The sequence below is a fragment of the Acanthisitta chloris genome, unplaced genomic scaffold, assembly GCF_000695815.1.
Source record: "Acanthisitta chloris isolate BGI_N310 unplaced genomic scaffold, ASM69581v1 scaffold28383, whole genome shotgun sequence".
NCBI lineage: Eukaryota > Metazoa > Chordata > Aves > Passeriformes > Acanthisittidae > Acanthisitta > Acanthisitta chloris.
This window is the reverse complement of record NW_008666978.1, coordinates 17331-44697: the sequence shown is the minus strand read 5'-3', so window position 1 is coordinate 44697 and position 27367 is coordinate 17331. Positions and strand designations below refer to the sequence as shown.

General features: G+C 39.2%; 1 protein-coding gene across 2 annotated transcripts; it reads left to right on the top strand.

Annotated features, from left to right (window-relative positions):
• The first annotated feature begins 3529 nt into the window (after window positions 1-3529).
• Window positions 3530-27367, top strand: NAP1L4 (nucleosome assembly protein 1-like 4). Of its 2 annotated transcripts, XM_009072343.1 has the most exons (15): window positions 3530-3559; window positions 4774-4835; window positions 6557-6656; window positions 7573-7714; window positions 7814-7900; window positions 9404-9523; window positions 10102-10173; window positions 13893-14032; window positions 15253-15398; window positions 17239-17261; window positions 17790-17909; window positions 18202-18231; window positions 19533-19589; window positions 20758-20795; window positions 26083-27367. In XM_009072343.1, the coding sequence occupies exons 1-14, from the start codon at window positions 3546-3548 to the stop codon at window positions 20761-20763; spliced, it is 1119 nt and encodes a 372-aa protein (XP_009070591.1). In that variant the 5' UTR covers window positions 3530-3545; the 3' UTR covers window positions 20764-20795; window positions 26083-27367. The 2 variants fall into 2 exon arrangements, with proteins under 2 accessions (XP_009070591.1, XP_009070592.1); XM_009072344.1 differs by lacking the exons at window positions 20758-20795; window positions 26083-27367 and having other exon boundaries at window positions 19512-19547.

The window sequence follows — 27367 nt, the reverse complement described above, 5'->3', positions numbered from 1 at the left end:
GCTCGGGCTGCGTCCAGCCCTGAGCCGCTTAGCTGTGCCGCGGCGCTTTCGCCTGAGCTCAGCCGGGACGCTGTGCCCCCGCAGCCTGGAGGGGGTTATGGGACTCGGTTTTTCATAACCCTTTTCCCAGCTCGGCCCGTTTAAAATTCGCCCTGCTGCTACGGTTGTTTACTACGTGTAATGCCAGCGTTTGCCGGATTAGCCTGACTCCGCGCCTGTAACAGCTGCTTACGAGGCTTCGAAATACGAAGGTAGAGGAGCGAGTGTGTGAGTTCCACATGGAGACCAGAATCACTAGGCGGATTTTTATGAACTTACCCCTAAACAAAACAGTGTTTCTTCAAGGAAACTTCCGAGGTGATCCTCGGTGTGTTGCTGATGTCCAGGGCTTGTGGAACAGCTTAATTAGTTTCTTCCTCGCAATTATTTTTATTCATGATACTTTCTAACTTTCCTGACAGAAAGCATCCGGTTGTGGAATATGTTTGTGGCTTCCCCCGAGGGTTACATCCCAGCAGCTCTGGAAGGGAAGTCTTAACTTTCCCTCCTGAATTGTTGTAGTTACAGAAAACGCTTAGCAGCTGTGGGCAGAGCCTTCCTGTGAGCTCAGGAGTCTGTTGGTTTCCTGTTCCATGTCTTAGTTGTGTGTTTGGTTTGTATAACAAGGCCTGAGCTTTCTTAGCCGCGAAGACTCAATGACTTTGTGTACGTTTCTGTTTACGTCCTGCCAGTGAACAGGCTTTTCCTTTAAATTCGTGCCTTTCAGGATATCACTTGTCCTTGTAATGAACTATCCCTATCTTGGTGTGCATCGAGTTGACAGTTTCCTGCTGGTTCTAAGTGCCTCATGCTGTGTGGCGTTTGAGCCACACAAGTTGCAGCAGCCTTGCTCCGTGGGGTGGAGTGGGTGATCCATTCCCCTCTCTTCATGTCTGCATGAGTCACTTGAAAACAGTGAACTGCCCAGAAGAAATAAGATGCTAATTTAACCTCTTTTGCCGGTGGTGATAGCAATAACAACAATACCTTCTGCCGTTATTTCCTCGGGGCTCTGATAGCTTTTCCATGTCCTGATTGTAAACTGAGCTCGTTTGCTTGGAAAATAACAAAGACAATGAAGATGAAGGCTCAGTGCCTTGGTAACTGTACTTTTTCCACTAGGTGTGCACTTTGTCTGTGGATTGTGGATCTCTAAAGTTTCCTTTCTCTGCCCTCCCCTGCCCTCATCAGCTTGTACCCAACAGTTTTGTTAGTACCTCTGTGGCAGTGAAGTCACTGAGAGACAGCTGTAATGAAACTGTGAATTGCAAGTTTTTTCCAATTATTTACTTACATATTTCTTTTTACTTTCCAGTTGCCAAAGGATCTACTCTAGGGAGTGAAGCAAGACTTAAAAGTATGTATTTGCACCAGGAATGGTGTCTTATTTTTTTTCCTCTTCTTTTGTTGTTGTTGTTGTTTCTTGTTACTTGTTGTCAGAACATGCCCAATTCATGTCTGTTCCAGTGGAGATTAACTCAGCTGCTATTGAACATTATTCAGGCTATGGGGAACTTTACTCCATGTTTTCCAAACACGAATGAGGATCTCATCTTCCCTCAGCAGGACTGAGAAATAGTTCCCTGTGGGAAATACAGCACTAACAGCTGAGCAGCAGAGGTTGGTTGTGGTGTGGTTTTTTCCCATTACCTCTGTCACTGGGCCTAGGACAAGCTTGGAAGAGACAAGTCTTCGAGGCTAATTTTTCAGTAATGCCAGTCTGCATTTTTAGTTGGTTACTGTGGCCTCCCTTTATAGTGACTCGGATCATGTAACTCATGGGCTGAACTCTGATACTGGGTCAGTTTGCTCTGTCTTCGCTTTTTAATCCTATCTTTTTTCCCCTGCCTTCTGTCTGCTATGGAAGGAAAGACTTCTGTGTGCTCCTTTTTTTTTTCTTCAGCTGTCAAACTCTTCCGTTTTGCTGGTGACATTGACACTTTCTCTGGTTTATATTTAAGGCAAGAGGAAGTGCTTGCAAATAGTTGTGCCTGAGCTGGTGAAACCCATGACTGTGCCAGAAGCCCTTTTTCTTTGTTCCTGGTCCTAACATGTAGGGTGGGCTCACTGGTGTGCTTGGTAGGTGTTAAATAACTTCCTGTGGATTAATCTGAAGTAAAATCTTAGTACTTTTACAAATGAACAAGGCTTTTCCACTCTATTTAAAGCAGTTGTGGAAGTGTTGCTTTTCCAGCTTAGAGCAGGATTCGGCGTTTTCCAGATGGGAAAGTGCATGCAATCTCTGGGCTGCAGCTCAAGTTGGCAGTAACACTTAGGTTCTTCTTTAGTAGCCTGTGTTGAAAGCTGGGCTAAAGATCAGCCTGCTTGGCTGTTGCAGAGTCTAAGAAATCAGACCTGTTAACTCTCATGAGTGACTGAAGGTACTTTTTTTTGTCTAAATAGGCCTTGCAGACTAACATCTGCTTTCTTGGAAGCTTAGTAGTGGAAAATAGCACCTGTGCTTCTTTGTGGTAGGTAGTGATTACATGAATTTGTGGCCAGCTGTTTAGAACGGGGGTAAAAAACCCACCGTCTGCTACTAAAATAGATGTACAGGCTTGGATATTTCACCTCAGTAAAGAAAGAACAGCAAAATAAGTTAGACAATCTGTCTCCCTCTGGTTTCTCAGGAGAGCTAATTTAGATCTTGGGGGCTGGGATAGCTGTGCTAAACTTGGTCCCAATCATTGCTAATACCAACATTTCAACTTCCATCTTTCCTCTTCGTTTTCTCATTGCCAATAAATAAATTCAAGGCAAATCTTTACGCAGGGGATTCTGCCTTCAGAGTTGCTGTCAAAACCCCTTCTTTTGGTAAATAATTTTTCTACCTTCAGTGTTTTTATTCCCTTTATCTAGCAACAGTTTTAGGTTCAGTGTAGTACAGCAGTAGCAGCTGCTCACAAAAATAGCCCTGATTAGACAGACAAGTGAAGCATATTTTTCTGCTTGGGTGATATAAGAAAAAAGTAATTTGGAACTTTGTAATTTATTCAATTGAACTTTCATTGTTTTTCAGTTCAAGTTTACTAGTACAGTATATGCAGAGAGATTAAAATTTCATTATTTCCTTTCATACTGTCAGGAAAGTAGAAAATAATCTATTTCTGTCTTCCTCTTCATCTTACTGTTTTTAATAGAATGCAGAGCTAATCTAGGAAACTCTGACATTTGTCTTCAGACTGAAGCCTCATGATTGGGTAGAAATGTATTAATATCTGGAGTACTTAACAGAAAAAGAATAGTTTTAAGAGGGTTAAATCACATAACACTGTTTAAAAAACTATGAGCAAGTTCCAGTTTGGATTGGGTATTGTGGTAGCTGTTTACTTTGCTGTAAGGGATTATGCATGGTGAGTTTATTAGCCAAACCAGCAGCTGTTAATTTGTATTGAGGTTTTAAACAATGACCTGTTCTATTTTCATCTTCTGTTGAGGTAAACAAATTACCATTGAAGTATTTTTAAACACTGTTTTTCAACTTGCAGGTGGATACAGGCACACAGATGGCAGATAACAGGTATGTTGGATTGTGCTCTTGAAATTAAGGCAGTTAGAGCCAAATGTATATCTGGTCCTCTGCTGGAGAGTTGTTTGTTCTTTAACCTGTGAAGAGTAAACTTGAATAAGAAGAAAAGAGTAGGGTTTTTTTCTCTAACTAGGGTGTGTTTGCTTACAGCAAGGACAAAATACTCATTTGGAACAGGAGAAGCTGAGGCTGTAATGTATCAGATACTACATTGCTCTTGGCTTGGATTAGCATTTGTTGTCTTGATTTAGCTTTCGGTGTTCATATTTAAATGCTCTAAAGACTTGAAGAGAACACTGATCCTCAATGTTTCTCTAATCAGTGTAATTTAAGCATGCAGAAGGCACTGTTCTATTTCCTAGTGTTTAGAGTGTTTTGGGGAGCAAACAACAGTGTTATTGAACTGGTGTAAACCTCTATGTGCTGCTGCTCTTCAGAGGCTTGTGGTGCACCAGGGTAAGCTGGATAAGCTCGTCTATCCGGTAGCTCCTAACTCTCATCTGCAGATATGGTATCACTTCTTTTGTGCTTGAGTTAGGGTTCAGTTCAGCAATACCCAGGCTGTATTTTGTGACCTGGAAACTTGGAGCACAGAGAGTGCTTGTTGGCTCTTGACTCCTGCTGGGCCCTCACTTTCTCCAGCATGGAAAGTGTGATGGAAGACATTGTGGCAGAGACGTGGGGAGGACAGGGACATCTCTTGTAGAGTAGAAGTGAATGTTTTTACTATTAATCAAAACAGGTTGTTGTGGAAGTTTGAAACAGAGCTTTTGTCTCTTATTTATCTTCCTTTCTTACCTGTATCCTTTCCCCTGTTTATCAGTTACACTAAAAGTGTTTTGTAGTTTCACTTGTGAGTAATAACATTTTTCTGTGCCAAGTGACGTAGTACAGATGATTAAGCCATTCACTTAATGAGATGAATTTATCTGTCAAGTGCTTTTTGTTTTGGGGTTGTTTTTGTTTTGTTTGGGTTTCTTTGTCTTGCCTTGCCTTTGCATCCTATTCGTCTTAGAAGATCTAGTTTCAAATCCAAACCTGTAAGTTTTTAGAAGCCTGAAGACATAAATACAGTCTTTTATTGGCATATTTTTTTAATAAAGCATCCTGTAGTTAACACTGACAATTGAGAGCAACTTGTTCTTAAATGTTAACATTTTCATAATGTGATGCCTTTTTAATTTGTTACATTTCTGATCTTTTAGTAAAACAGAAGATACTGCTTCGGATTCTCTGGAGGCTGCTAAAAATGCAACCAACAAAAAAGGTAAGAAATCCACAGTAGTAGCTAACATTGCAAAGGTGAAGTAAGCCTCCTGCCTTGCGTATTGAAGCTTCTTTGTCTGTAGTTCCAAAACCTTTACTGTCAAAACTGCAGATGTTAAAAAGCAGAACAATGGTTTCTAGGCTAACTGTAGAATCATAGAATCATCAAGATTGGAGGAGACCTCTGAGATCATAGAGTCCAACCATTAACCTGCCACTCTGCTGGAACCCCTAAACCCTGAACTATTTCCTCCAGCACCAGATCCAGCTGCCTCTTAAACACTTCCAGGGATGGTGACTCCATCACCTCCCTGGGCAACCTATTCCAGTGTCTGGACACCCTGACAGTGAATCTCCCCTGTCTCAGCTTATGACCATTCCCTGTTCCCTTTCAGATGTTTTCCATGTTTATTGAAGCCAAAAGCAGAATGAAGGCTCTATTTTTGTAACAGTGAAAGTATTTTTGTGCATGTTGTGACTAGGATGCTTTTCTGTTGCATGAAGTAACTCACTAGACACTTGCAATAAGGCCTGTATAGACTAGCTTTTAACAGCATGTAATCTGTGTCACCATGTTATTAAAATGAGCAGTTCTGTATGTGTGCTAGTTCTTTACTGTCTTGTTTGTGGGAAGATGCATCTTTATAACGTGTTCTATTGAGGTTTTTATTCTCCATTTGGAAGGCCTAGAGATAACTGCTGGATAGTGTTGTTCAATTTAATACTTCTGTGTGCTGAAAGCTCCAGTTCCATTACTACTCTGAATATTCAAATTTGTAAGTTACAATGAAATATGTTTCACATGTGGTCATCACATATTCTTTAGGTCTTCCTCACTACCTTTCTTTAAGAAAGCCTTTGTGACTTGCAGTTGGAAATCACATATAAACTAGTAGACACTGTTGAATAATTCTTACAGTCAGGTTGGATTGAGGAAAAAAAAACAACAGCAAAAAAACCCCAAAACCCAAGAAAAACAAAACACACAAACCCAACCATAAAAGCTCTATAGTGTTAGTGTGTGCTATGCAATTACTGTTTTTCTTAATGTCTGGGGAGAAGAGCAGTGAGGAAGAATGGAAAGATGTGAAAAGCAAATGTCTTGACAGCCTGTGTGGTTGTTAGTAAGAGTTTTTAACTCCGAACTAGAAGCAGTTTAGATCTGACCTCCTGTAAAAACAGTCCTCTGTGTTGTGATGACTGTTTGAGGAGTATTGCAGATTGTATCTTGGTGGAAGAGAATTGTCAAGGTCATGTTGCTGTGCTGCTTTGTTGTACAGTACACAAAGTACTTGTCAGTTTTTTTCCAGGAGCAGACTAACTGGAAAACAAATGTCTTGGAAGTACAATTCAGTGCTTCTTCTCTTGAAAATTTACATATGGCTTATTAGGATACATCTAATACAGAGGGAGGATAGAGAAACTCCTGTTTTGTACTTTCTTACATAAAGGGAAAGCAGGCAATTTGCTCATGTTCTCACTGTACTTCTTGCTTGTGAAACCAACTGATAGAATTGCAAAGAGGTGCATTTTCTATCATTATTCAACTTCATCTTTCTAAAATCTGATCCTGAAGTCACTTTGGTGTTATTAGTTACCCGTAGTGTTGTTACGTGAGATCTGAAAGTATTATTTCTACTGGGAATGCTGTAAAACAGAGTACAACAAAAGCACTATAAATTTATGCAGTCTTGTTTTAAAAGTGGTTTTCTGTCTTTGTAGAAAAGTTAGCAGACCAAGTGATGCAAAATCCACAGGTCCTGGCAGCTCTGCAGGAATGTCTTGACAACACAGCACTTACTCCTTCAAGTTACATCGAAACGTAAGTTCTGGACGTAACAAAATTCTTGAGAGACTGAAAGCATAATGGAATGTTATTAGTGTGTAATTAAGGTAGGAAATGAGAACAAATGATTCACTAAGAAAAATGATTGGCTTAAACCATGATTCATAGTGGCCTACTTCTGGAAGGAGGAGTCAAGTTTAAGTTTGCTTGCGCAAATTTGCAAACAAAACTTTGTCCAGTTCAGTATTTTCCCTGGATTATTGTTTTGGATAGCAGCAACTCCCCTCCCCACATCTGGTTCCTTCTGTGGCCCTTACTCTGTCAGGGCAGGCACTGCATTGATGATTTCTGTAAGATTGCTGTCCAGGGTGTAATGGAAGGTTCAGGATCTGTAAATGCCTAGTTTGAAGCTTAGTGTTGTATTAACTGTAGAGCAGTGCCTTTAGGAAATATTTATGCTTTTATTTCTTGACTGAGAGTAGCTGGTGGTAGAGCTCTGTTTAAAAAATGTAAGTGCTAGAAAGAGTTCTTTTTACATGGCTGTATATGAATGTTTATAAAGTTAAAGTGCAGATAAGCAGGGTGTACTTTGAGTGAGGCCCATGAATCAGAACTTTCCCCTGTAGAATTTACAGTTCTTATTTCTCATAGATGGATCAACACAAATCTAGTCTCAAAGTTTAGGTGTTTACACCAAGGTAATAATTTCAGGTCTCTGAACTACATGGGGAGGGTGGTGGCCCTAGGGCATGGAACAGAAGGTAACACCTTTTAGAACAGCTTGGATAGGAGAGGATTCTTTCAATTTTTTGAAATAGGTTTGGAAGAAAGGTGTGTTTGCCATAAGCCTTTCAAGAATTGCACATGGTTGCAGGCAGCCTGTTTCACACTAACCTGTTAAATAGTGCTGAGGCAACTCACTTCTAACCTTACAGAACTGTTTTGCTTTTAGTTTACCAAAAGCAGTGAAAAGAAGAATTGATGCCTTGAAACAGCTCCAGGTGAAATGTGCCCATATAGAAGCTAAATTCTATGAAGAAGTACATGATTTAGAGAGAAAATACGCTGCACTCTATCAACCCCTTTTTGATAAGGTAGGAAGACTGTATATCATTTTTTCTTGTTCTAGTCAGTTCTGTTTGTGTATGTATGATTTTGCATCTTCAATTACATTTTGGATTTTTCTAACACAGAGAAGAGAGTTTATTAATGGGGAAGCTGAACCCACAGATGCAGAGTCAGAGTGGCACAGTGAAAATGAGGAGGAAGAAAAACTGGCTGTGAGTACAAGCTCAGAGGTGAACTACAGATATATCAGATTGTTAGAGTTAATTCCTGTTCTTTCCATTGAAAGATTCACCTTTTGTATCAGTAATGTGTTCGTGTGATGAATACGCTCTTATGTCCAGTGAAAGCCTTTAAACTATCAGTTTAGTCTTTCTTCAGATTTGTAACTTGAGTTGTAGTCGGGTTGAATTGAAAAGCTCCTTTGTTGGCACTGTTCGTAACCTGTTAGCAGCCTCCTCCTGGTAATGGGTTCCATTCCAGTGCTACATGACACCCCAAGGTAATCGAAGGCTGGCTTTTTGTCTGCCTGTCCCTCTTATTTTGGGGGACATAATTAGCTTTCATTTTCATAAGTGCAGATTAGACACATGTCACTTAGTTACAAAATGGAATTGACCTAATAAAATGTGTACTGGCTAGTGGGTTCCTTTGTGTCTATAGAGTAGGAGCTATCTGGGTTTAGTAGGGGTAATGTAGTCTGTAGGCTGCTTTTTACTCTCCTATGATCTTTTTTGGAGGTGTATGCTCATGGCTGGCTTCTCTTTCTCAGAGGAGTGACCTACTTAGAAAGCTCTGTTTGCCATCCTGTTGGGTTTTCTTTGCCTTTTTTCCTTGGCCTGATTTCATTCAGTTTTCTTTGGACACTGTTCTGTACACAGAGCGAATTGTTCTCTTTGTTTTTACTGATCTCCTGAGATTTAGCAGGACACAGTACTCCATGTGCATAAGCAAAAACTGTTTGTTAGGCTTTGTGTAAATACAGCACTGACAGGCCAGATCCCACACAATTACAAGATCAGAAACATGTCTGCATGGGAAGGAAACTGCTGCTTCATATTCTTGGCTAGTTGCAAGCTGCTAAGGAGATCTTTAAATATCTGCTGCTATCTAGTGGTGTGGAAGGGAAGGTGCAATGCTACTGAGTCAGGCTGCGAATTTCCTGGGGGTTTGGGGACAGAGAAATGACTTAGTCGTTCTTTTGTAGGACATTTAACATGTTATATGTAGGGAATCCTGTATCACAAAGTAGTAATATAATGAAAAATAACCATGGACACCGACTTTACCAAGTATTCTGCAAAATTGGGGTGGTGAAACAGCATTTCAGAGGGCAAATTTAAGACATAAATACTTAGATGAAACACTGTAAATGGCCCGTGGAGGTACAAAAATGAGATTAATAGATAAATAGAAATGTGTTTACTGTTTTTTTCCTGTTTGTAGAAAGACAGAAATGTGTTGTAATTATTTCTGTATTTAATCTTCATGTAGAACTACTGCACATGAGTTGAAAGCAAACTCAAGTTAAAGGTATATATATTTAGTTCTATAAATAAACCTTGTATCGCTTAACTTCAGTTACAGACAAAAAACCTGCATTTCAAATGTTCCTTAAAGACATCTTCAGAGATGGCAATTGTTTGGTGCATCTCCCTCAGGTTCATATTCAGAAGTCACAGTTTAGTTTCTGAAATGTTTCTGTCTTTGTTTCTTAGGGAGACCTGAAAAATGAAATGGTAATAGAAGAAAAAGCAGAAGAGACAAATGTCAAAGGAATTCCAGACTTCTGGTTTACTATCTTTAGGAATGTAGATATGCTAAGTGAATTAGTACAAGTAAGTTCCTCCTCAGAATTAATGACTTCTGTGTTAAATGAATTGCTGCTTTCCCCCATTAGCAGTGAATCCTCATGGAATGCGTGTGAGAGACCAAATCTTTGAGTCTTTAGAATCCCTGAAGATGCTTGAAAGGCTAATGACAGACAAGCAGTATTAATTTAGTCCATAAAGGATGATTTTTGCAGGGGTGTTACAAGAATACCCATGGATTGGTTGAATCCATGTGAAAGAGCTTATGTAGCTTTCCACGCAGTTATATTAAATGTCTTTAATACTGTTAAGGTAAGAATTCCCTGAAGCTTGTGTTCCTGTGAATCTCACTGGCAATAAATACCCTGCATGAAGTGACTATTTTCAGTCATACACAGCTTGGTTCCTGGCAGCTTTATTTGCTGAAGACCAGGCCTCATGATAAAGGGTTTGGCACATAGTATTTGTAACTACAATTAAGAAATCTGGATCCAGATTTTTACTTTAGCTGAAACTGTTGAATCATTACAGGGTCTGGTTCTTTCTTAAGTGTTTGTTCTTCTAAATATTGCCTGCTCAATAGGGTTTTACTTTTATCTGCTTAGGAATATGATGAACCTATCTTGAAACATCTGCAGGATATTAAAGTGAAGTTTTCTGAGCCTGGACAGCCTATGGTGAGTTTGCTTGTATGTCATGGAGATTGTAGTAATGAAGTGAACAGCATTCCAAAACCTTCATTCAGCTCTCTTTGGCTATAGTGTGTCTGAGAGGTTTCTTTCTAAGGTGATATTTTCATGCTTTGCCTTTTAAAGATTTATCTTCAGCTTTCCTGACCCTTTGCTCTTTCATCCTTAGCCTGATCATCGCTGACATCATTGTAGATCATTTCTAGATTAAATTTCTGTCTCAGTTCTGTCTGGTTTTTGCTTTTATTTTCTCTTTCAATGTCTGGTATAGCTGCTCTTAGTAATCAAGTCATTTGGCTGCTTTAGGTTTGAAAATGAATTTTGGGGAAAATTCTGGGTGCTGCTTACTGTATCAAATATTTTATCCAAAGAGGACATGGACTTGGTAATACTAATCAAAAACAATGCTGATGGATACTGTGCCTATTGAAAAGGATGGAAAATATATTAGATGGTCTTTTGAAAGTATACCTAAGGAGTCTCTTTTTTGAAGTACAACTTTGCTGTTTTTAAAAAATGTTCTTGTTTAAGTTCAGTGTACAGAAACAGACACTGTTTGTCAAAAAGTTGGTCTGTTTCTTATTTAGTTCATGCAGACCATGCTTATTCCTTGAATTCCTTTTCAGGGAGAGGCAGGGAGAAGGATGGAATTTGAGCCTACACATCCTTTCTTTACATTTGATCATTGTGGCTTTTTCCTTATATTTGGTATTTTTTCTTTTGCCTTACGGATTTATAGTCTTCTGACAATGCCTAAAATAAATGCAAGAAAAGCTTCACTGAAGATTCACATAAGAAAGATGGAAGGACTTTCTCAAGAGTAGCTTTTAAAGTTTTTTAAATAACAAGTGAAGCAAAATTGGATTTGTTTGGTTTTATTAGTCCTTACTGGCTTTCTTCTATTAGTCCTGAAATACTTGAGCTGATAATAGGCAAGAAAGTAGTATGGCCAGAGAAAAATGGAGAAATAGGTTTATAATACTAGGGCTAAAGGAGAGGATATGAGTTTTATGAAGGAAAATTAATTGCCTAAGCACAAAGTAAGGTGTTCTAAGAAGCTGGCTGGTTGTTTTTCTTGAAGCATATCTGTTTGGTGGTATTTGGATGATTTGGGAAGAATTGGTTTTGCCTGTATCACTCTTGTGTTCTCATTCATCTTTGTTTTACAGTCCTTTAAGTGGAAGAACTGCTCTTAAAACATCAGAGGACTTGTCTTGTCTTGCACTGTTCGTAACCTTTTGACAGCATATTCCTGTAAATAGGTTCCATTCCAGTGCTACATTAAATCCAGTAATGGAAGGCTGACAAATGCCATGTCCCTTCTGTATTTGGAGACAAAGGAAGCTAATTCCTAGCTGCTGCTTGAGTGAAACCTGTTTTCCAGTTGTGTGTGAGACTGTCTTGTCTGAAATTCTCTTGCTGTTGCAAATTGGTGCAGCAGTGACAGCTTTGTACTGCAAAAACTTCCCATAACCAGTGTGTAATAAATATACTAGTTCTGCTGGGGATTAGCTTTTGTGCTAAAAGAAATAGGTAGGAATTTTCTGATTTACTGTTGACTCAAAGTGATCAGCTGTAGTTACAGCACTCCAAAAGTAGGTTTACCTGGCTATGTTAAAAGTGACTCCAACTTCTGTTCCTTACAGGCTCTATATATGAACTTTTATCTGCATGAAGCATAAGTGATTCCCTTACTATTTGCTTTTACTTACTTGTAATCATATGAAATACATGTAAGTTTATTCATAAGTGTTTATTTGGACATTGGGGTCCTTAGGTAGCCTGCTTACACCTGGATGATGCATCTGGGTATAACTTAAGTAGCTTGAGAAAAAGGAAGTTCTCTTTTTTTGAACTTCATGAGAATATCCTGCACTACAGGAAAAAAATTAGAAATACATGCTGCAAAGGTAAGCTGATATAAAAACCCAAAGATGTCTAAATAAAGAATACTGGAAAGGTTATTAGAACACTTCAAATAGTATGTGAAATTTGAAGCTTCTTGTCTCCTAATTAGCAGGTATAGAATGAAACGCTGAAATGCAGTCTCTGCAGATATTTTTATCTTGCTAGTCCTTGGGATCCTGCATGCTAAGTAGTGCCACTGGTTGCCTATTTATAGCCCCAGTGATGGTTTATGGGATTATTTGGGTATGAGTATTCGTCACTGGTAGTGGATAAGCTAAGTTTGTAACTCTTCCCCTGAGCACGTTTGCCAGAGAGAGATTAGCCTTAGCTGGAGACAGCCTCCAAATCACAGTAGCTGCTCAAATTGCTTTAAAATGGAATTAAAGCTGAAATTAGCAATGTGAAGCCAACACAGATATTCAGTGCACTGCTGGATCCCAGTGGCTTCCTTTCCTTAAACAGTGAGCATATGGGATGGGAAGGCTGCTGTTACCACCAGTCTCCATCGTTCCTCGACCACTATTTTTGTGGGTTTGGGTTGTGTGAGGAGATTCATGGGATCTTAGAAAGATTAAGGGGCCTTTGGGTGAAGAGTGAGGGATAAATATCTTTGAACAGGCTGTTGTCCCCAGAGTTATTAAGCCGTCTGTGCGTGGTAAGCCTGGAAAAAGAGGATGGCAAGGCAGACTTGGTGACAACAGACCATTTTCTGGCCCGAGCCTAAGAGTACATCAGGAAGCATGTTCAAGGGTAGTGTTTTTGGCAGTTCTGTAAGCTGTTTTGTATGCAGAGTAGGTGTAGTTCTTCAGGCATATTCCTGGGGGAGTAAATAAAAGATTTGAGCTAACTGTTACACATGCTGTGGCTGTGCAGTAGGTATGGTGATTGTTGGGGCTTTGACTTTCAGTCCTTGAGCCCTTTCAGTCCTCCTGACCTGCAGACTTTTTCCCCCTTCAAGTAAATAAAGTGATGCTGCTGAAAAGTGACTGTTTCCCCTGTCCCAGGGCAGTTTTGAGTTTTGGTTTACTTGTGAATAGTTCACAGTTGGTCCTGAGTACAAAGTGAGCATGTGTTGCATTGTGAAAGCATTTTTGAAAGCTTTACAGATTTGAAAATTGATGCATCATATATGCTATGAATATTTTTTTTCCATAACTGGAGCCTTCTGTTCTTCACATAAGAAATTGAATTTCTGCAAACAATTTCCAGGTGCCATAGAAGGCTCAAACGTAACCAGAAACACCTGCTTCAGGCTGTACCCTGTGGGATTCAGTTTATGAAGCCAGTGTTCTTTTGCAGGAAAAAAAGCCCCTCTGGTTCCTGGTGGAGTGTACTGGTTTTTAATTGGAAATAGTCTGTTTCAGTCTCTTAAGTCCATGACATTAGATGATCAGAGTTGGGGGAGGAATAGAACTGCATAATGTTACTCTGATGTCCTGATGACTTCATCATGCCTAGTGCAAGGATGATGACTAGGCTCCCATAGTAAATGAAATTAAGAGTTTTCTTACAGTACTTATTTCCAAGGTTGGTTTTAAAACAGTAGTTCTGTGTAAATGTGAATGAAATGTAGTAATTACCTGATTATAATTTGAATATTAGCCGAGGTGGTTCTAGCTTCTTACACATTCAGAATTGGTTGACATTCTGCACTTCCTGCTTCTGCTATAGTTTAGAAGATGTTTGTTGTTAGATTCTCATTTTTTCCAGTTTGATTGATTAATGAGAATTGAGCTGATGTTCTGTTTTGAAGATAAGAATTTATAGTGACATAAAATTCTAATGGAAATTTCTTCCAGTCTTTCTCATTAGAGTTCCACTTTGGGCCCAATGACTACTTTTCTAATTCTGTCCTGACAAAAACATACAAGATGAAGTCGGAGCCAGACAAGACAGATCCCTTTTCATTTGAAGGACCTGAAATAGTTGATTGTGAGGGGTAAGAAAAACTGAAATTCAAAGAAGCTTCTGAAGTAATAGTCCTTATTTTCCAGAATGTGTTTTCTCTTACTGTGATAGTAATTAATGAAGATAAAATTATTACTGACTTAAAAACTGGGAATGTTTGTAGGGGTGATGGTGATGTTAACCTCAGCATGCAGAAGTAACGTGGATATGTTTTAGCACAGTGTACACTATAAATCCTGCACCTTTCAGATGTCTGAGTTTACTCATTGCTGGATAACTGAGTACATGAACTTTAGTCATTACATTTCACAGGCAGCTTCCCCTCATGCTCAGTCTGCTAAGTAGCCTTAGACTCTCTTGGATTCTTGTCATGTCCTCAGCAAATTGCAGGAATTGGTACATTATATTATCTGGCAGGAATTGGTCATATGTATGATCTGCTCTTTCAGCCTGTTCTGAGGCTGGAACATACTGGCCATGCAGTTTGGTTCTTGCAGTTGTGGCTGATTGGCTAATGCAGCAAATTTTGGTTTGTTTTGGGGCTTTTTTTTTGTTAAAATGTGTTCAGAAACCAACAGTGGAATAGTGAATTCTCATCTCTGTTCTGGAAGTCTGAGTTGGATACTACGTTAGAGGTGGGGGGTTTTTTTTGGGTAAAAGATCATTTTTTCTAACCCTTTCATTTCCCATCTCTGCTCTGTAACTGAATTTCAGTGCCACACCAGAACAGAGCTGACACAACAAGGTTTATTTGTACCTTATTTTTCTTAGTTTCTTTGGTCATTTTTTTTTTTTGGTGGTGGTGTTTTTTGGGGGATTTGTTGTGGTTTTTACCCCTTCAAGGATGTGTTCTGATGTTGGTATTTTTTGAATTAACATTTAAGAAATGCCACAGACTTGGGTTTTTAAGGCATCCTGACAGCCTCAAAACCTTTTGACTTTTAGTGCTACATGTTGGCTTTTGAATTGAGCATTCACCTGCAGTGACACAAATAGTCTATTTGTGTGTGTAGTGGAAGCTGTGCCTAAGTAACAGCCTAGTCCATGCTGAAGATGTCCAACACAGTCTCTGGCCCAGTCATGCATCCACTTCACATCTTGTCAAGTAGGTTCAGTTAGCCTTGTGTGTAAGGCTGGCTTTATCTAAAGAGTGATAAGCAATCTTTGCCTTGGTGTTGTTGCTCTGATGCTCAGTGCCTTATTTTCACTGATGTCTTGTGTTAAAATCTGTTTCCCATGTGTTGTCTCTAGGTGTACTATTGACTGGAAGAAAGGAAAAAATGTTACAGTCAAAACAATCAAGAAAAAACAGAAACACAAGGGTCGAGGCACAGTTCGGACAATTACCAAACAAGTACCTAACGATTCTTTTTTTAACTTCTTCAGCCCAATAAAGGGTAAGCTTGGAAATTAAGAATTTAGGGTTCCTAAAATATTCGTGTTTTATTTGTATGTAGTTGTATTTATGCAGCTTAAACCTTCAAACTATTTATACTGCTGCATTATACTGTCTTCTTACTAGAGTAAGATTGCAAACTGCAGCCCATCTGAACAGGTCATTTTTTCCTGATGGTATTCCTCAGAATTTGGCCATTAGGTGTGCACTGTAAACAGGATTTATAATATGGAAGGAGTCTCACGTAGAATCTCCTAAAGAAGTTGTCATGTTTTACCACAGGATGGCTCCATGCAGCAATTTTAGGTTTCTAACGTGGAGAAGAAACCTCTTCCATTGTTGGTCAAGTTACAGCATATCTGTTTCATTTAAACTTTTGTGTTCAGTGACAGAACTTCTGTAGTTTCTTCTGTGATTAATTAGTGATCCCTATTGCTCCATACAGTTTGTAGTTTTCCTAGTTGTCTAATGTTAGCTCTGTACTAGTGTATTTAAAACAATTCAGATTCCAAACCCACTTTTTTTTGCTTGGTACATATCTCACTCTTTTGCAGATGTGGATGGAGGAAGTAGTTTAATTTGTGGACTAAAGGGGTCCTACAAGAAAGTCCCTCATCATCTTTTTGAAAGGACTTGTAGTGACAGGACACAAGGAAGAATGGCTTTAGACTGAAAAAGGACAGGCTTAGATTAGATATTTGGAGGAAATTCTTGACTGTGTGGCTCGTGAGACTCTGGAACAGGTTACCCAGGAAAGTTGTGGATGCCCCATCCTTGAAACTGTTCAAGGCCACACTATATGGTGTTTTCAGCAACCTGGTGTAGGGGAAGGTGTCCCTGCCCATGGCAGAAGGGTTGAAACGAAAGGTTCTTCAAGGTGCCTTCCAACACAAACATTCTGTGATTCCAGAGATGTCCAAAATGAATATTGGTTCTTGCTTCAGTTATGGGCTGTTATGAACTACCTGTCCCGCTGCACATCTCTGTATACATGGGGATAAGAAACAAGTGATACATATTTCAAAAGTCAGGGTTTGTTTGGTACAGAAATGTCCTTTAACTTAAACAACTTTAATTTTTGTTGGTGCTTTCAGAACGGGATGGAGATTTGTTTGTCTCGTGTTGGTGGTATATTGTTTCTTTAAATACTTACAGCACATGCTCTGGAGGTAGCTGTATAGGAAAGGTGAGACTATGACATCTGCTGGCAGCTGATAACTTGTATTTCCAGCTTGAGAACACACTGAGACAAATGATCACTTTAACAGTGGGATCGCAGTGCTGTGACACCTGAGTAGAGAAGAGAAATCTGTTTTGGTTTGTGTTGGGTTTCTTGTTTTGTTTTGACCTTACTGTCACAGTGCTGGACCTCTTCTCAACAATGGTCTGCAAATTCACAACAAAATGTTCATCTGCTTGGTACCATCTGTGTTTGGGGAGAGGAGAGGGTTTGTAGTGCTCTAGCAAAATAAAATTACTGTAATTACAGCATTAGTATAGAAACAAGATGTGTTCATCTGTGAGGGAGAGATGTGATCTGCATGCCTTTTCAACCCATCTTTGTAGCAAGCTATTTCCTGTGCAAAAATATTGGACATCCAAATGGCAGCTTTGATGCTGTTATTGCAACGCACAAAATTCTTAACAGTACAATTTCTGTAGGTTTAACTTAATAGGAATCTGAATTGTCATTAAAGGTTTAATAGTTGCCTTCCGTAGCCTTTATATCCCCAGTGTTTTCTGTATGAGAAGGTCTTTATACTGGGTTTGATCATTGTAAGTATTGAGGTGGACTAGACTAGACAAGATTTTCTTACATTTGCTGTCTTTTCTTTTTGCAGTATCTGGTGATGGAGAGTCACTGGTAAGTTTGTGTTGCTGCAATGGCACAACTGTTCTTTGCCACATCCTTTTTTCACTCTGTAGTGACTGCTAGGCTTCTTTTAGTAAGTGCTGCGTATTTTTATCGTTACTTTTGATTTTGACAAAGCAGAGCTTCATCTTGATAAAATGAAAGATGCTGTTAACTTCTCCAGGTAATCCATTGACAGTTTGCTGTTACATGTCTCACTGATCCAAGGCATCTCTAACAGTTGCTCTTGGGAAGAGGTCATTGTATGAGCTTTTTAATAGAAGGTGCACAGCAGGGCCAGTAGTATGTACAGGGTGAGAAGGAAACTTGTACAATAACTCTCAATTTTGCAAATCTAGATTTAGTCTTGCAGTGTTTTCTTCCTACCAAGTTAAGTATACTCCAAGTACATGTGACCTGAAGGCTGATGATGGCACTGTGATGTTTTCTCGAACCTGTAACTTAGAAATGGTTTTGTATGCTTCTGTGTAGCATATCACATTTTTAGCAGAAAAAAATCAAACTGACTTTGCCTTACAGGATGAAGATTCAGAATTGACTTTAGCAGCAGATTTTGAAATTGGACACTTCTTCCGTGAAAGGATAGTTCCTCGTGCCGTGCTGTACTTCACTGGGGAAGCTATAGAGGATGATGATAACGTATGTATGCTATCAGCAGTTTGTTTATTATTCACCATGTGGATAGAAGCATTCTCCTCCTTTTCTGATTACACTAGTATGATGTATTAATTACATGAGAATAACAAAAAAACCCTGAAGAGATTCCTATTGCTTGGGGATAGGAAAGAGTCATTCAACTTGCTGTAAGTTATTGATCTGCTGGAAGGGGCTTGGATTCAGTTTACTGTGTTGGAATATGCTGGACCTATCACTGCAGAAATTTTTATGCACATATTAACAGAGCTAATGAAACCTTGGGTTTGTTTTTCAGTTTGAAGAAGATGAAGAAGGTGAAGAGGAGGTGAGATGCACACTGTATCTTTTATAGATAACTGACCACCTACTGCGTCCAGTACCAGAAATAGTTCTATGTGTAGCAGAAAATAGTTGTTCACAAATGCTGTTGTGCATGAAACACCTTTCCAAAAGAGCTCAGCATCAAAATCTGTGGCTGTTTTTTCCTCTTTGTAAAAGTGCTTTCTGCAAGAACATTTATCTAGGTTTTTTTTCCGTACTGTTTTGAAAGCTGCTTTCTGACCTGAGTCAAAAATTAAAGACAGGCTTGTTTCTTGAGTGCTGCGTGACAAGAATCCTCAATCTCATTTTAAAATACCTGTTACTTAAGCGGGAGTGGAATTCAGCTGTTAGCTTTTATTTGGCATAAGCTTGAAGACTGGGTCTTACTAAATGTAAAGTAAAATAGGGGGAGTGTGCTCAGGACAAAGCCTTTAATTTAGGCTGGAATTTCTAGTGCACTAAGAGCTCTGGTCCATTTGCAGTAGTGTTGTATGAATACAAATGTAACTGTGAAAGGCTTTGCACAAACCCACTAAGTATCACCACACTTAAATGAACTAATATCCTTTACAGAGACTTACATTTTTATTTTGCTGCTTTTGCTGTGGTGTTCGTGCCAGTTTGTACACACCTGACTTTCATCAAGTTCACCATAGAGTACAGCAGCAGTTGCCAGGCTGGTGGTCTGATGTGAACTGGCAGCCTTCAGCACACAGTCTCTGCTTTTCTCTTTGTTGCAGTACAGATTTCTGGGTTTAGGCTGTTGAGTGAATAAATACTTTCTTATTTTTTATTTTTTTTTTTAACCTGGGTATTGGCAGAAATGGAGATGTATTTTCAGTCTGTCTCCACTGCCAGATGTTACTATTTGGATGTAGATGTGTATAGAACAGAGTGCAAAAATGCTGCAAAATCCTGTGCAGGAATATGTAGCCTGTCCACAGTAATCCAAGTAAACTCTGTTTTTAGTATCACTCCAAAATTAAATATATCTACTTACTAGCAGAATTGTAAAATTCCAAGTATGTCAGGTAGAAGTAAATTGCTGGGAAACTGCAGCAGCTTCTATAGGAAGGTTGCCTTGAGCCATGATGGAGCTTCTAAATCTGCATTTTAAGTCATGATTTAAAGATTTTGTTTTAAGATTTTGAAGATGCTGAATTCTTTTAAGTCAACCCAATGTTGACATCTGAAACACTCTGGAATAGTGATAATATAATTTGCTATTTTGCTTTTTGTCCATTGCAAAAAGTTGCACTTTTAACCTGTTTTAATTTCTGTTAGTTTATCTCTATTTTGTCATAGGAGTTGGAGGGGGAAGAGGAGGGAGAAGAAGAGGAAGATGCAGAGAGTGATCCTAAGGTAAGGATTTTTGGGTGCTTAGTCATAACACAGGCTATAATCACAGGCAGTGTAACTGAGGTTGTAATAGTTTGTGAAAAGATTAATAAATTATTCAAAAAACCTAAATCTACCCTAGCTTCTGACTGCAGTGTTTTCATCTCCTTCAGCACTCAAATTGCTCTTAACAGAAACATGAATGTTTCCATCAGTTGAGAAAATGCAGATTTTACTTCCAACCTGCACCAAGGAAAAGCTAATTTCCAAACTCTGTGCCTTTCCTTCTTAATGGTATCTCTGTGATGCTGATGTATATTTTTCCTTTAGAAAGGTCATGTTCAAATATTCTTTGGCTGGACTTCAACTCGGAATTAGTCTGATAAATCTCAACTAGCTTGTTTACTTATTTTCTTTTTCTCAGAATTGTTCTTTATCATTGTCCTGGTGGCTGCAGGTTAGACTCCACATGTCTGTACTGGGTTAGAAATCAAAAGATGTTAGTCCTCAACTTTGAATTTGAAGCTTTTTGATACCTGGTTTAAAATTCAGCCTTGAGGGTTAGTGCTCCTTCTGATAGGTATTTTTCAGTCCTTCAGTCATGGTAAAGTTAATGCTTCTATTTAGGGAAGCTGGGACAGTGATGACAGACTTGTGTTCGTTTAGTTCTAAAAACATCAGCTGTTAATTTTGATAAAGACAGATGAAAAAGTGAAAGGTATGCAAAACTGCTTGATCTTTGGATGAAAGTCTTAACAGTAGCTTAACATGTCACTCTTCTGGCACAGTTTTATATACCTCATCGTATCACTAGTAAATGCTTTTTTGTCACTGTATCAAGAATCAAGCTTGTTTTTCTTGAATGAGAAATACTGTATACTAAAGAAAGTCTGTCTTGTGCAAAGATCAGTCAGACAGGGTTGGAGTGGCAGAAATGAGTATCCTGACTGCTCTGTAGGATGCACTGGTGTACCTGTAACTGGAAAAAGTTGGACAGCTGAGGAACAATGTTAGTTCTACGTCAGCCTGTATTTGTGTGAAGTATCAAATATCCTTTCAAAGGATTTGGTATTCTGTAGGGGAAAAGAAGCTTAAGTTAACTTGGCAGGTTATGGTTGTTGCCTCCTGTATTATTTTGTACATTTCACTTTTCATCCATGCTGACAGTTCCTTTCAATTTTTTTCCATTTAGGTGTAATATAAGTCTGTTTATCATTCATACATTTCTAGGTAAGGTGGAATTCCATTCATACCTAACTTCCAAGAGTCCCATTTGTAGTCATGCAATGTGGTTTGCTTTCTAGGGTTTTCTGTTCTGTTTTTTAATTATTTTTTTCTTTGTTTGGGGAAAAGAAATGGGGGAATGGTGACTTCAGAGCTCAGTTTTTGTTAGTAAAAAATAGAAGGAAATGTGTATGGAGATGAATGCCTTTAAAATCACATAATTTAGATTTTTCAGAATGACTCTTTGCCTTTCTGGCACAACTTCTGCTTTGCCTTGGTAGCAACCTAACTATATTACATACACACTGTGAAAGATACTGACACTTGACAGACTTTAGCTTCTCCTTTTTTCTAGTTTGGTGTTGCATCTCTTTACTGTTTCTAGTGTACTTGCAAATTACTTCTTAAATATCTTCTCTGCTCTTAAACTCTTGTAAGTCATCAGCTCACTTGGTGTGTCTTTTCCAACATCTTGTTTATGCTGCTTGACAAAGGCAGTCAGTCACTCTTAGAAGCCTTTTCTTGATCTCTCATGATTCTGCACAGGTATTGCTCTTCTGCTCATCTCTCTCTATTTAAAAGAAGAAAGAAAGTTCCTTCTATCATATACTGTCATCTTTCGCCTTTCATCCCATTCCTCATAGAGAACAATGCCTGCAGCAGCCTCCATACTTTTCTCCCCCTGTATTTTAGGCTTGTGTCTTTTATTTTGGTTATTTAGGAGAAGCTATAATCTATTCAGCTCATTCCCTCTGCATAGATAATGCCTTTCTTTGCCTTTTGTTAAGCTCAGAATTGAGCTGTGCCTTTGTGTTGGGTTTTGGTGGTTTTTTTCCCCGATTGGATATGTGAGGTAGCAGCCACCCTGCCTTGGCATACTTGCAGTGTTTGTTCACCTGCACAGTAGAACATCCATTTGTCACAACAGCTTGTATGTTGTCCTGCTGCAGTCTGTTACACAGCTGTCTTCCCTCCTTACAATTAAAACTTGTCAGGCACTGGCTTTAGTTTTTCAACTTGGAGTCCTTGTTTTTGTCTTTTAGCACTCAGTCCTGATCCTGTTTTCCATTCTTTCTTCTGTTCATCCCATTTTCTGGTCCTGTTTCTCCTTGTCCCCTGCCTCTCTTTGCCTTTCAGCTCTCACCCCCTGCTTTTCTTATATCTAGAACAGTTTCCATGTACACAAAAAATAATTGGTCTGTTTTCCTTTCAAGACCAATTTTTTCAGTCATTTCCATGTTGCTTCCTTTATTATTGTACTATATTTTATACATGTGAACACTTTGCTTTACCTTTTCCTTCTTCCTTCCTCTCACTCCTGTCAGTTTTAAGTACATTTGAGCTGTTCAGTTCCAACCAGATGATTATCATCTCTTACACAAAGCACTCGTGCTGTATGTAAGTTGTGGCTTTGGAAGGCTGAGCAGTCAGATGACTGGAAGTAGTTTCAGAAGATGCTACAAGACAAGGATGAATGTAGCTTGTTTTGTGTAGTTATTTTCCTGTGTGCTTGCATGCCTCATTCCTTTAGCTGCCTTTGTTTCACATCACTGAGGCTGTGCTTCAATTGAGAAGCACCTGACAGGGTGATAGAGAGTGCTGGTTTGAATCATGAGAGAAAAAGCTGCTGTGTGAGAGACTGAAGGTGCTTCGAGGTGCTTTGTCTGTCTCAAGCTACAGTGGCAGAAGGGCCTGTTAGCACAAAGATCATTTTCAGAACTAGTTGTGAAGGGAGACAGTTTGGACCACTTGCTTACCTAACTCCAGTCAACTCTGGCTTTGCTTCCTGTGTATGTTTGATATCCATGTAGGATAGAAGATGAACAAAGAGAAGGTTCAGCTTTAGGACCCCTAACTGGACTATTTCATTGTAAGATATTTGGTGTACTGAAAAGCTTTCTGCTTTGTCTGCTGGAGAAAATGTCAGCTGTAGTGCCCACTGCTGGTGTTGATCCTGCTGTTGGCAGCAGAGTTGTTTGGGAGTTCGATCAGATCTTGATGAGCTGCCTGTGCCTGCGTGGCTACTTTAGCAGATGGGAAACTTCTGAGAAAGTGATTTGGGAGAGTGAGGAGATAACGACTTGACTGCTCTTTGAGTCACCCAGGAATGTATCCTGCCTAATATATTTAAGCATTGAAGACTGATAGCAATTCAGTGTTGCCTTCAGCAGTAGCTTCGTGTGAAAAAGAAGCTGTTTTGAAAGCATGAAATTGCTAAAATAAATGGCATGGATACTTGGAGCTTCCCTATGCTCTTGGACACCAGATTAACCATCTGGGTAGATGCCATGGGCTTTGTGTAGGAAAGTCATGAAAGCAGTGTCACCTCAGACCTGCTTTTCTTCTCCTCCTGGTTTTGCAAATTGTAGGTGAAATTTTTAATTCCAAGCAAGCGATGCGATAAATTAGAGGCAGTGGCAAAAAGTTTTATATTGATCTTTGTTAGCTAAAGAATAAAAATAGGTGAGAGTCTCACTGACTCAGCTTGTTCATCTCCATTGGAACAGCATCTCAGCCTGGAATCAAAGGCCCAGAGTAGTTGAAACTCCTTGCACAGCATAAGTAAACATTATGAAATACTTTTAAGGTGTAAAAATGAAGCCCTACCGGTTTTGAAACAGATTTAAGTCTTTGCCCATGGTTATTGTAGAGAATATCTTTACAACAAGAATTCTTGTCTCTGTAGTGATCTTCAGTACATGTGTTTACTGCTAAATTAAAGTGAGATGCAAGTCCTCCTTATCTTTACCATTTAAAGTCTCTCTGGCCTTTATTGCTTGGACAAGGTACTTTGTCACCTTTCTGAGATATCTTGAGAGGTTAATTTAGGGAAATACAGCATGATCGGAAATCTTGAGGCAATAAATGGCACAGGGTCAGTCTAAGGCAAATCAGTGGATTGGTAGTGGTTGGCTGACCAAATGTCACCAACAGTCTGGGCACTGCAGGAAGAGCAGGCTCAAGCACACCAGCCTTGCCTGAGTGTGAATGTAGTGTCTCCCATCACACTGGCAGCCTGGGCTCTGGTCCCTGATTTACAGGAGGCTTTAGAGGCCAGAGAGAAGTTTCAACATGTGTGTGCCTGATGGAGCTGCTCTGACTTGAAGGGAGTTGTTGTCCTCTCAGGGTTAGCCTGTGAGATGCCTTCCATGAGGCTGAATTGGAGCTGGTGTGGAGCTCATGCTATCCTCAGCAAGAGCAGTGCTGTGCTCCTGAAACAGCAGGAGAGAAGGGCTCATGTTGGAATCTGGATCTGAGATACTGCCTTGTTATTTATGGCCTGCTTAAAACACTTTGGATATATGGTCAAGATAGATCTGCCCTCAACTGTAAGCTAAAAATGGCATAAACTAGAAGTAACTGTCTCAAAATCTCCAAAATCTGATTCGGATCCGGGAGCCCCTCAAACTATTTATTTTTGTCTGGGAGCAGTATTCAACCCTGAAAGGTCCTTAAGAAGGAACTTTGACTCAGTCTCCGTGACTCAGTTTTTACAGGATAAAGAATTATATGCCATAATATGATTTAAATGTTTACAGAAATAAAGAAAAGATAGTGAAGTTTATTAGAAAATATAACAAGTGTTTTGGTTGATCATTAAAATTCGGCTGAAACAGTTGCAGTGATCAACCTAAGTGTCATGATACAGCAAGTGACTAGGAAGGAAGAAGGGACATGGAAATACTAAGTACATTTTAAGTTTGTTACTTTATCATCGTGACTCTTACCCAGAGTGCAAGGGAGAGGGAAGTGATGCTGTGCACTACTCTGTGGCCATGGTCGAATACAAAGCAGTTACAAGAAAAATAGGAAGCTTTAAGAAGCTTTTGGTATGAAGGTTGCTGTTTTTTGCCTGCCTCTAAATAAAAAGGAATAGCATGCAATATAGTACCAGTAGCAGTTAGAGTTTCTTTGTTTTCAGGAGTTAGAATGCTGATTTTGTGTACTATGTAAACATCTCCCTCTTTTCATGTAGTTAGTCCCAGATCAGTGAAAATTAATTCACAGCAGTGTTACTTGAAACCCCAGGCAGATGAGAGAGAGCAAAGTTAAAGCTAGCCAGGAGTGCTGGGTGAGGAAAACCACAAGGAAGAGGTCTCAAAGGTCTCTGACATACCTCTGCGTAAGAGAGAGCATTTGGCTGTAATCCAGCCTTGTAGTGGGAAGGATTGTGGCCATTCTAACCCTAAAGCAGTTCAGGTGAGGGAGAGAAAAATAGCCTGAATTTAATGCAGATTATCAAGGGCAAAACTTAATGATAAGGAAGTTTGAATTAGTTGCACCTATTCTTCCTCACTAAAGGCAAAATGCTTAAGTTGTCTTAGCTCTTGGCTACTTCATGCATAATGAACACTTGCATGATTATGTCTTTATAACACACAGAACTCTTGTCTAGTTACTAAGAAACATTTTATTTTGTGCTCAGTGACATTCAGGGTGTCATGTTTTATACCTGTATTTTCCTGTGCTAGAATTCAGCAGGTTTCTGTGACTGCTATTTGTTTATAATAACCTACACTAAGAATGTTAAAGGGAGAAGCAAATGGAAGTTGACAGGATAAAATCTCCTGCTTTCTAAGAATCCTGATTTACAACAAAGAAGGCAAGAAGTACAATGTAAACCTGAAGTTCTTAGCTGTTTGAGTGCTTGTTCTCATTCCCAAATACACTTCCTTTTGCCAAGGGGGAAGTTGTTTTACTACCTAATAAAGTTGTTTCTACTTTTACATATTCAGATTAACATATGGACTTCTTGCCCAGTGTTAAATTGTTGAATAGTTACCTGCTGGTGATGCAGAACCTAGAAGAAGTCAGCACATTAATTACATTTTTATCACCTTAGCAGAAAGGGCAAGGCATCTAAGGAAAAGCTCAAACGTGCTGCAGAATAAGCAGACTCCCTTCCCTCCTCAGACTTGGAGGAGGTGACACTTTATTGTTGAAACTGTTTAATAGGAACTGAAAGTCAGATAGAGCCTCTGTTGCAGGGAGTAGCAGGTGGTTTGCTTTCCTGTTTGATTGAACTTGGCCTGAAGGATGGAGTGGAGTGTTAAGAACACAAAAATGGGTTAAAAATTCTGGGGTGCTAAGCAGGTGGGAGCAGGGGGAATCCCAGTAAATACTGGGACTGCTGTTGGACCTTTATGATGTGGCTTGGGTTTGCATGTAGCGTTCTTGTACATGCTGCTGATAGCTAGTTAATTTCAAACTGCGTAGCCAATTTGTTGTAGTGTTTTCTTGTGTACCATTTTGATGTTTGACTGTTCTGTTTTCTCTTTGTCCTTTTATGCAGAAAGATTCCAGCCAGCCTGCTGAATGCAAACAACAGTAATAAGGAAATACCACTTGGAAGTGATATTTGAACAACTTGTAACAAATAGGTTGGATTACCTGGCCTGCAGTTCAGGATATTCCATCGCTGCAGCACAATCTTATTAACAATGCTTAAAATTAATTTGTTTTAAAATGCATGATTTTCACTAACTTTATTGCTTAACATGTACAGTGGCAACTTCAATGCATTTGGGAAATATGAGGTTTAAATAAAGCACACTCTACAGCCGTTGGTACACTGTAGCTAAGTATGTCAGTAGGCCTCTAGAGCCTTTTGCCCTATGCATAGGGGAATAGTCCAGACTACCACGTGAGGATTATCCATTTCCTTGTTAACCATTGAAAACCATGGAATAGCAACGTGCTGAGAAGCTAAAGTAAATGGATTACATGTATGGTAGCTGAAACAGATAGAGCAATATGACTTTTTTGCTAGTTCCCTCCCCCCTTTTCTAATGTTTCTTGCAACCTACAGATTGAACTAGTGCTTGAGCAGCTTTAAATGTCATATTTATTATCTCAGTACAACCAATTGAGTTGAAGTAATTTTACTTCATTGAAGAGGGTGTCATATTTGAGACTTAGTTGTTCATCTTACTATTTATTTATTCTTGTATGTAAGTACTTTGACAGAATTAGTGTTTTTGATAGTTTTTAATATACTTGAAAAATCTTCCTCTTTTGCATACACTATTATGGGTACTTGGAAAACAAATGATTCAAATCAGTCTCAATATAGTAGTCTAGGCAGAAGAAACAAACTTGCATCAAAATGACAACTCTTCTGGATGAAGATCAAAATGCAAAGACCAAACTGTTGCTGTTGATGGAAGTGGGTTGCAGCCAAAGAATCAGGAAATTTCCAGTAGTCTTATTTCTTAGTGTCCAGCATGAAAGGACCTTTCACTGCGAACACGGAAATTTATCAAAATGAGTCAGTTCAATAAATCTGAAGTGTTGGTGTCTTACTTGCAACACTGAAATTATTCCATTCCACAATTTGTTTTATTTCAAAGTTCTGAAGTCTTCAAAACTACCTTTCATTGTTGTGTGGCACTTCAGGTACACGTTTCTAGTTTCAGCATCCATTGCCAACCTCTGGCAGCAGTTGAATAGCAGCTGTATCAACACTGTGACCAGGCATGTAGAGTGCTCCAGCCTTACCTTACACATTTGTAACTTAATACAGTGTTTTCAATTTGTACAGAATAGATAGAATATTCTATTAAAGTTGTGAAACATGA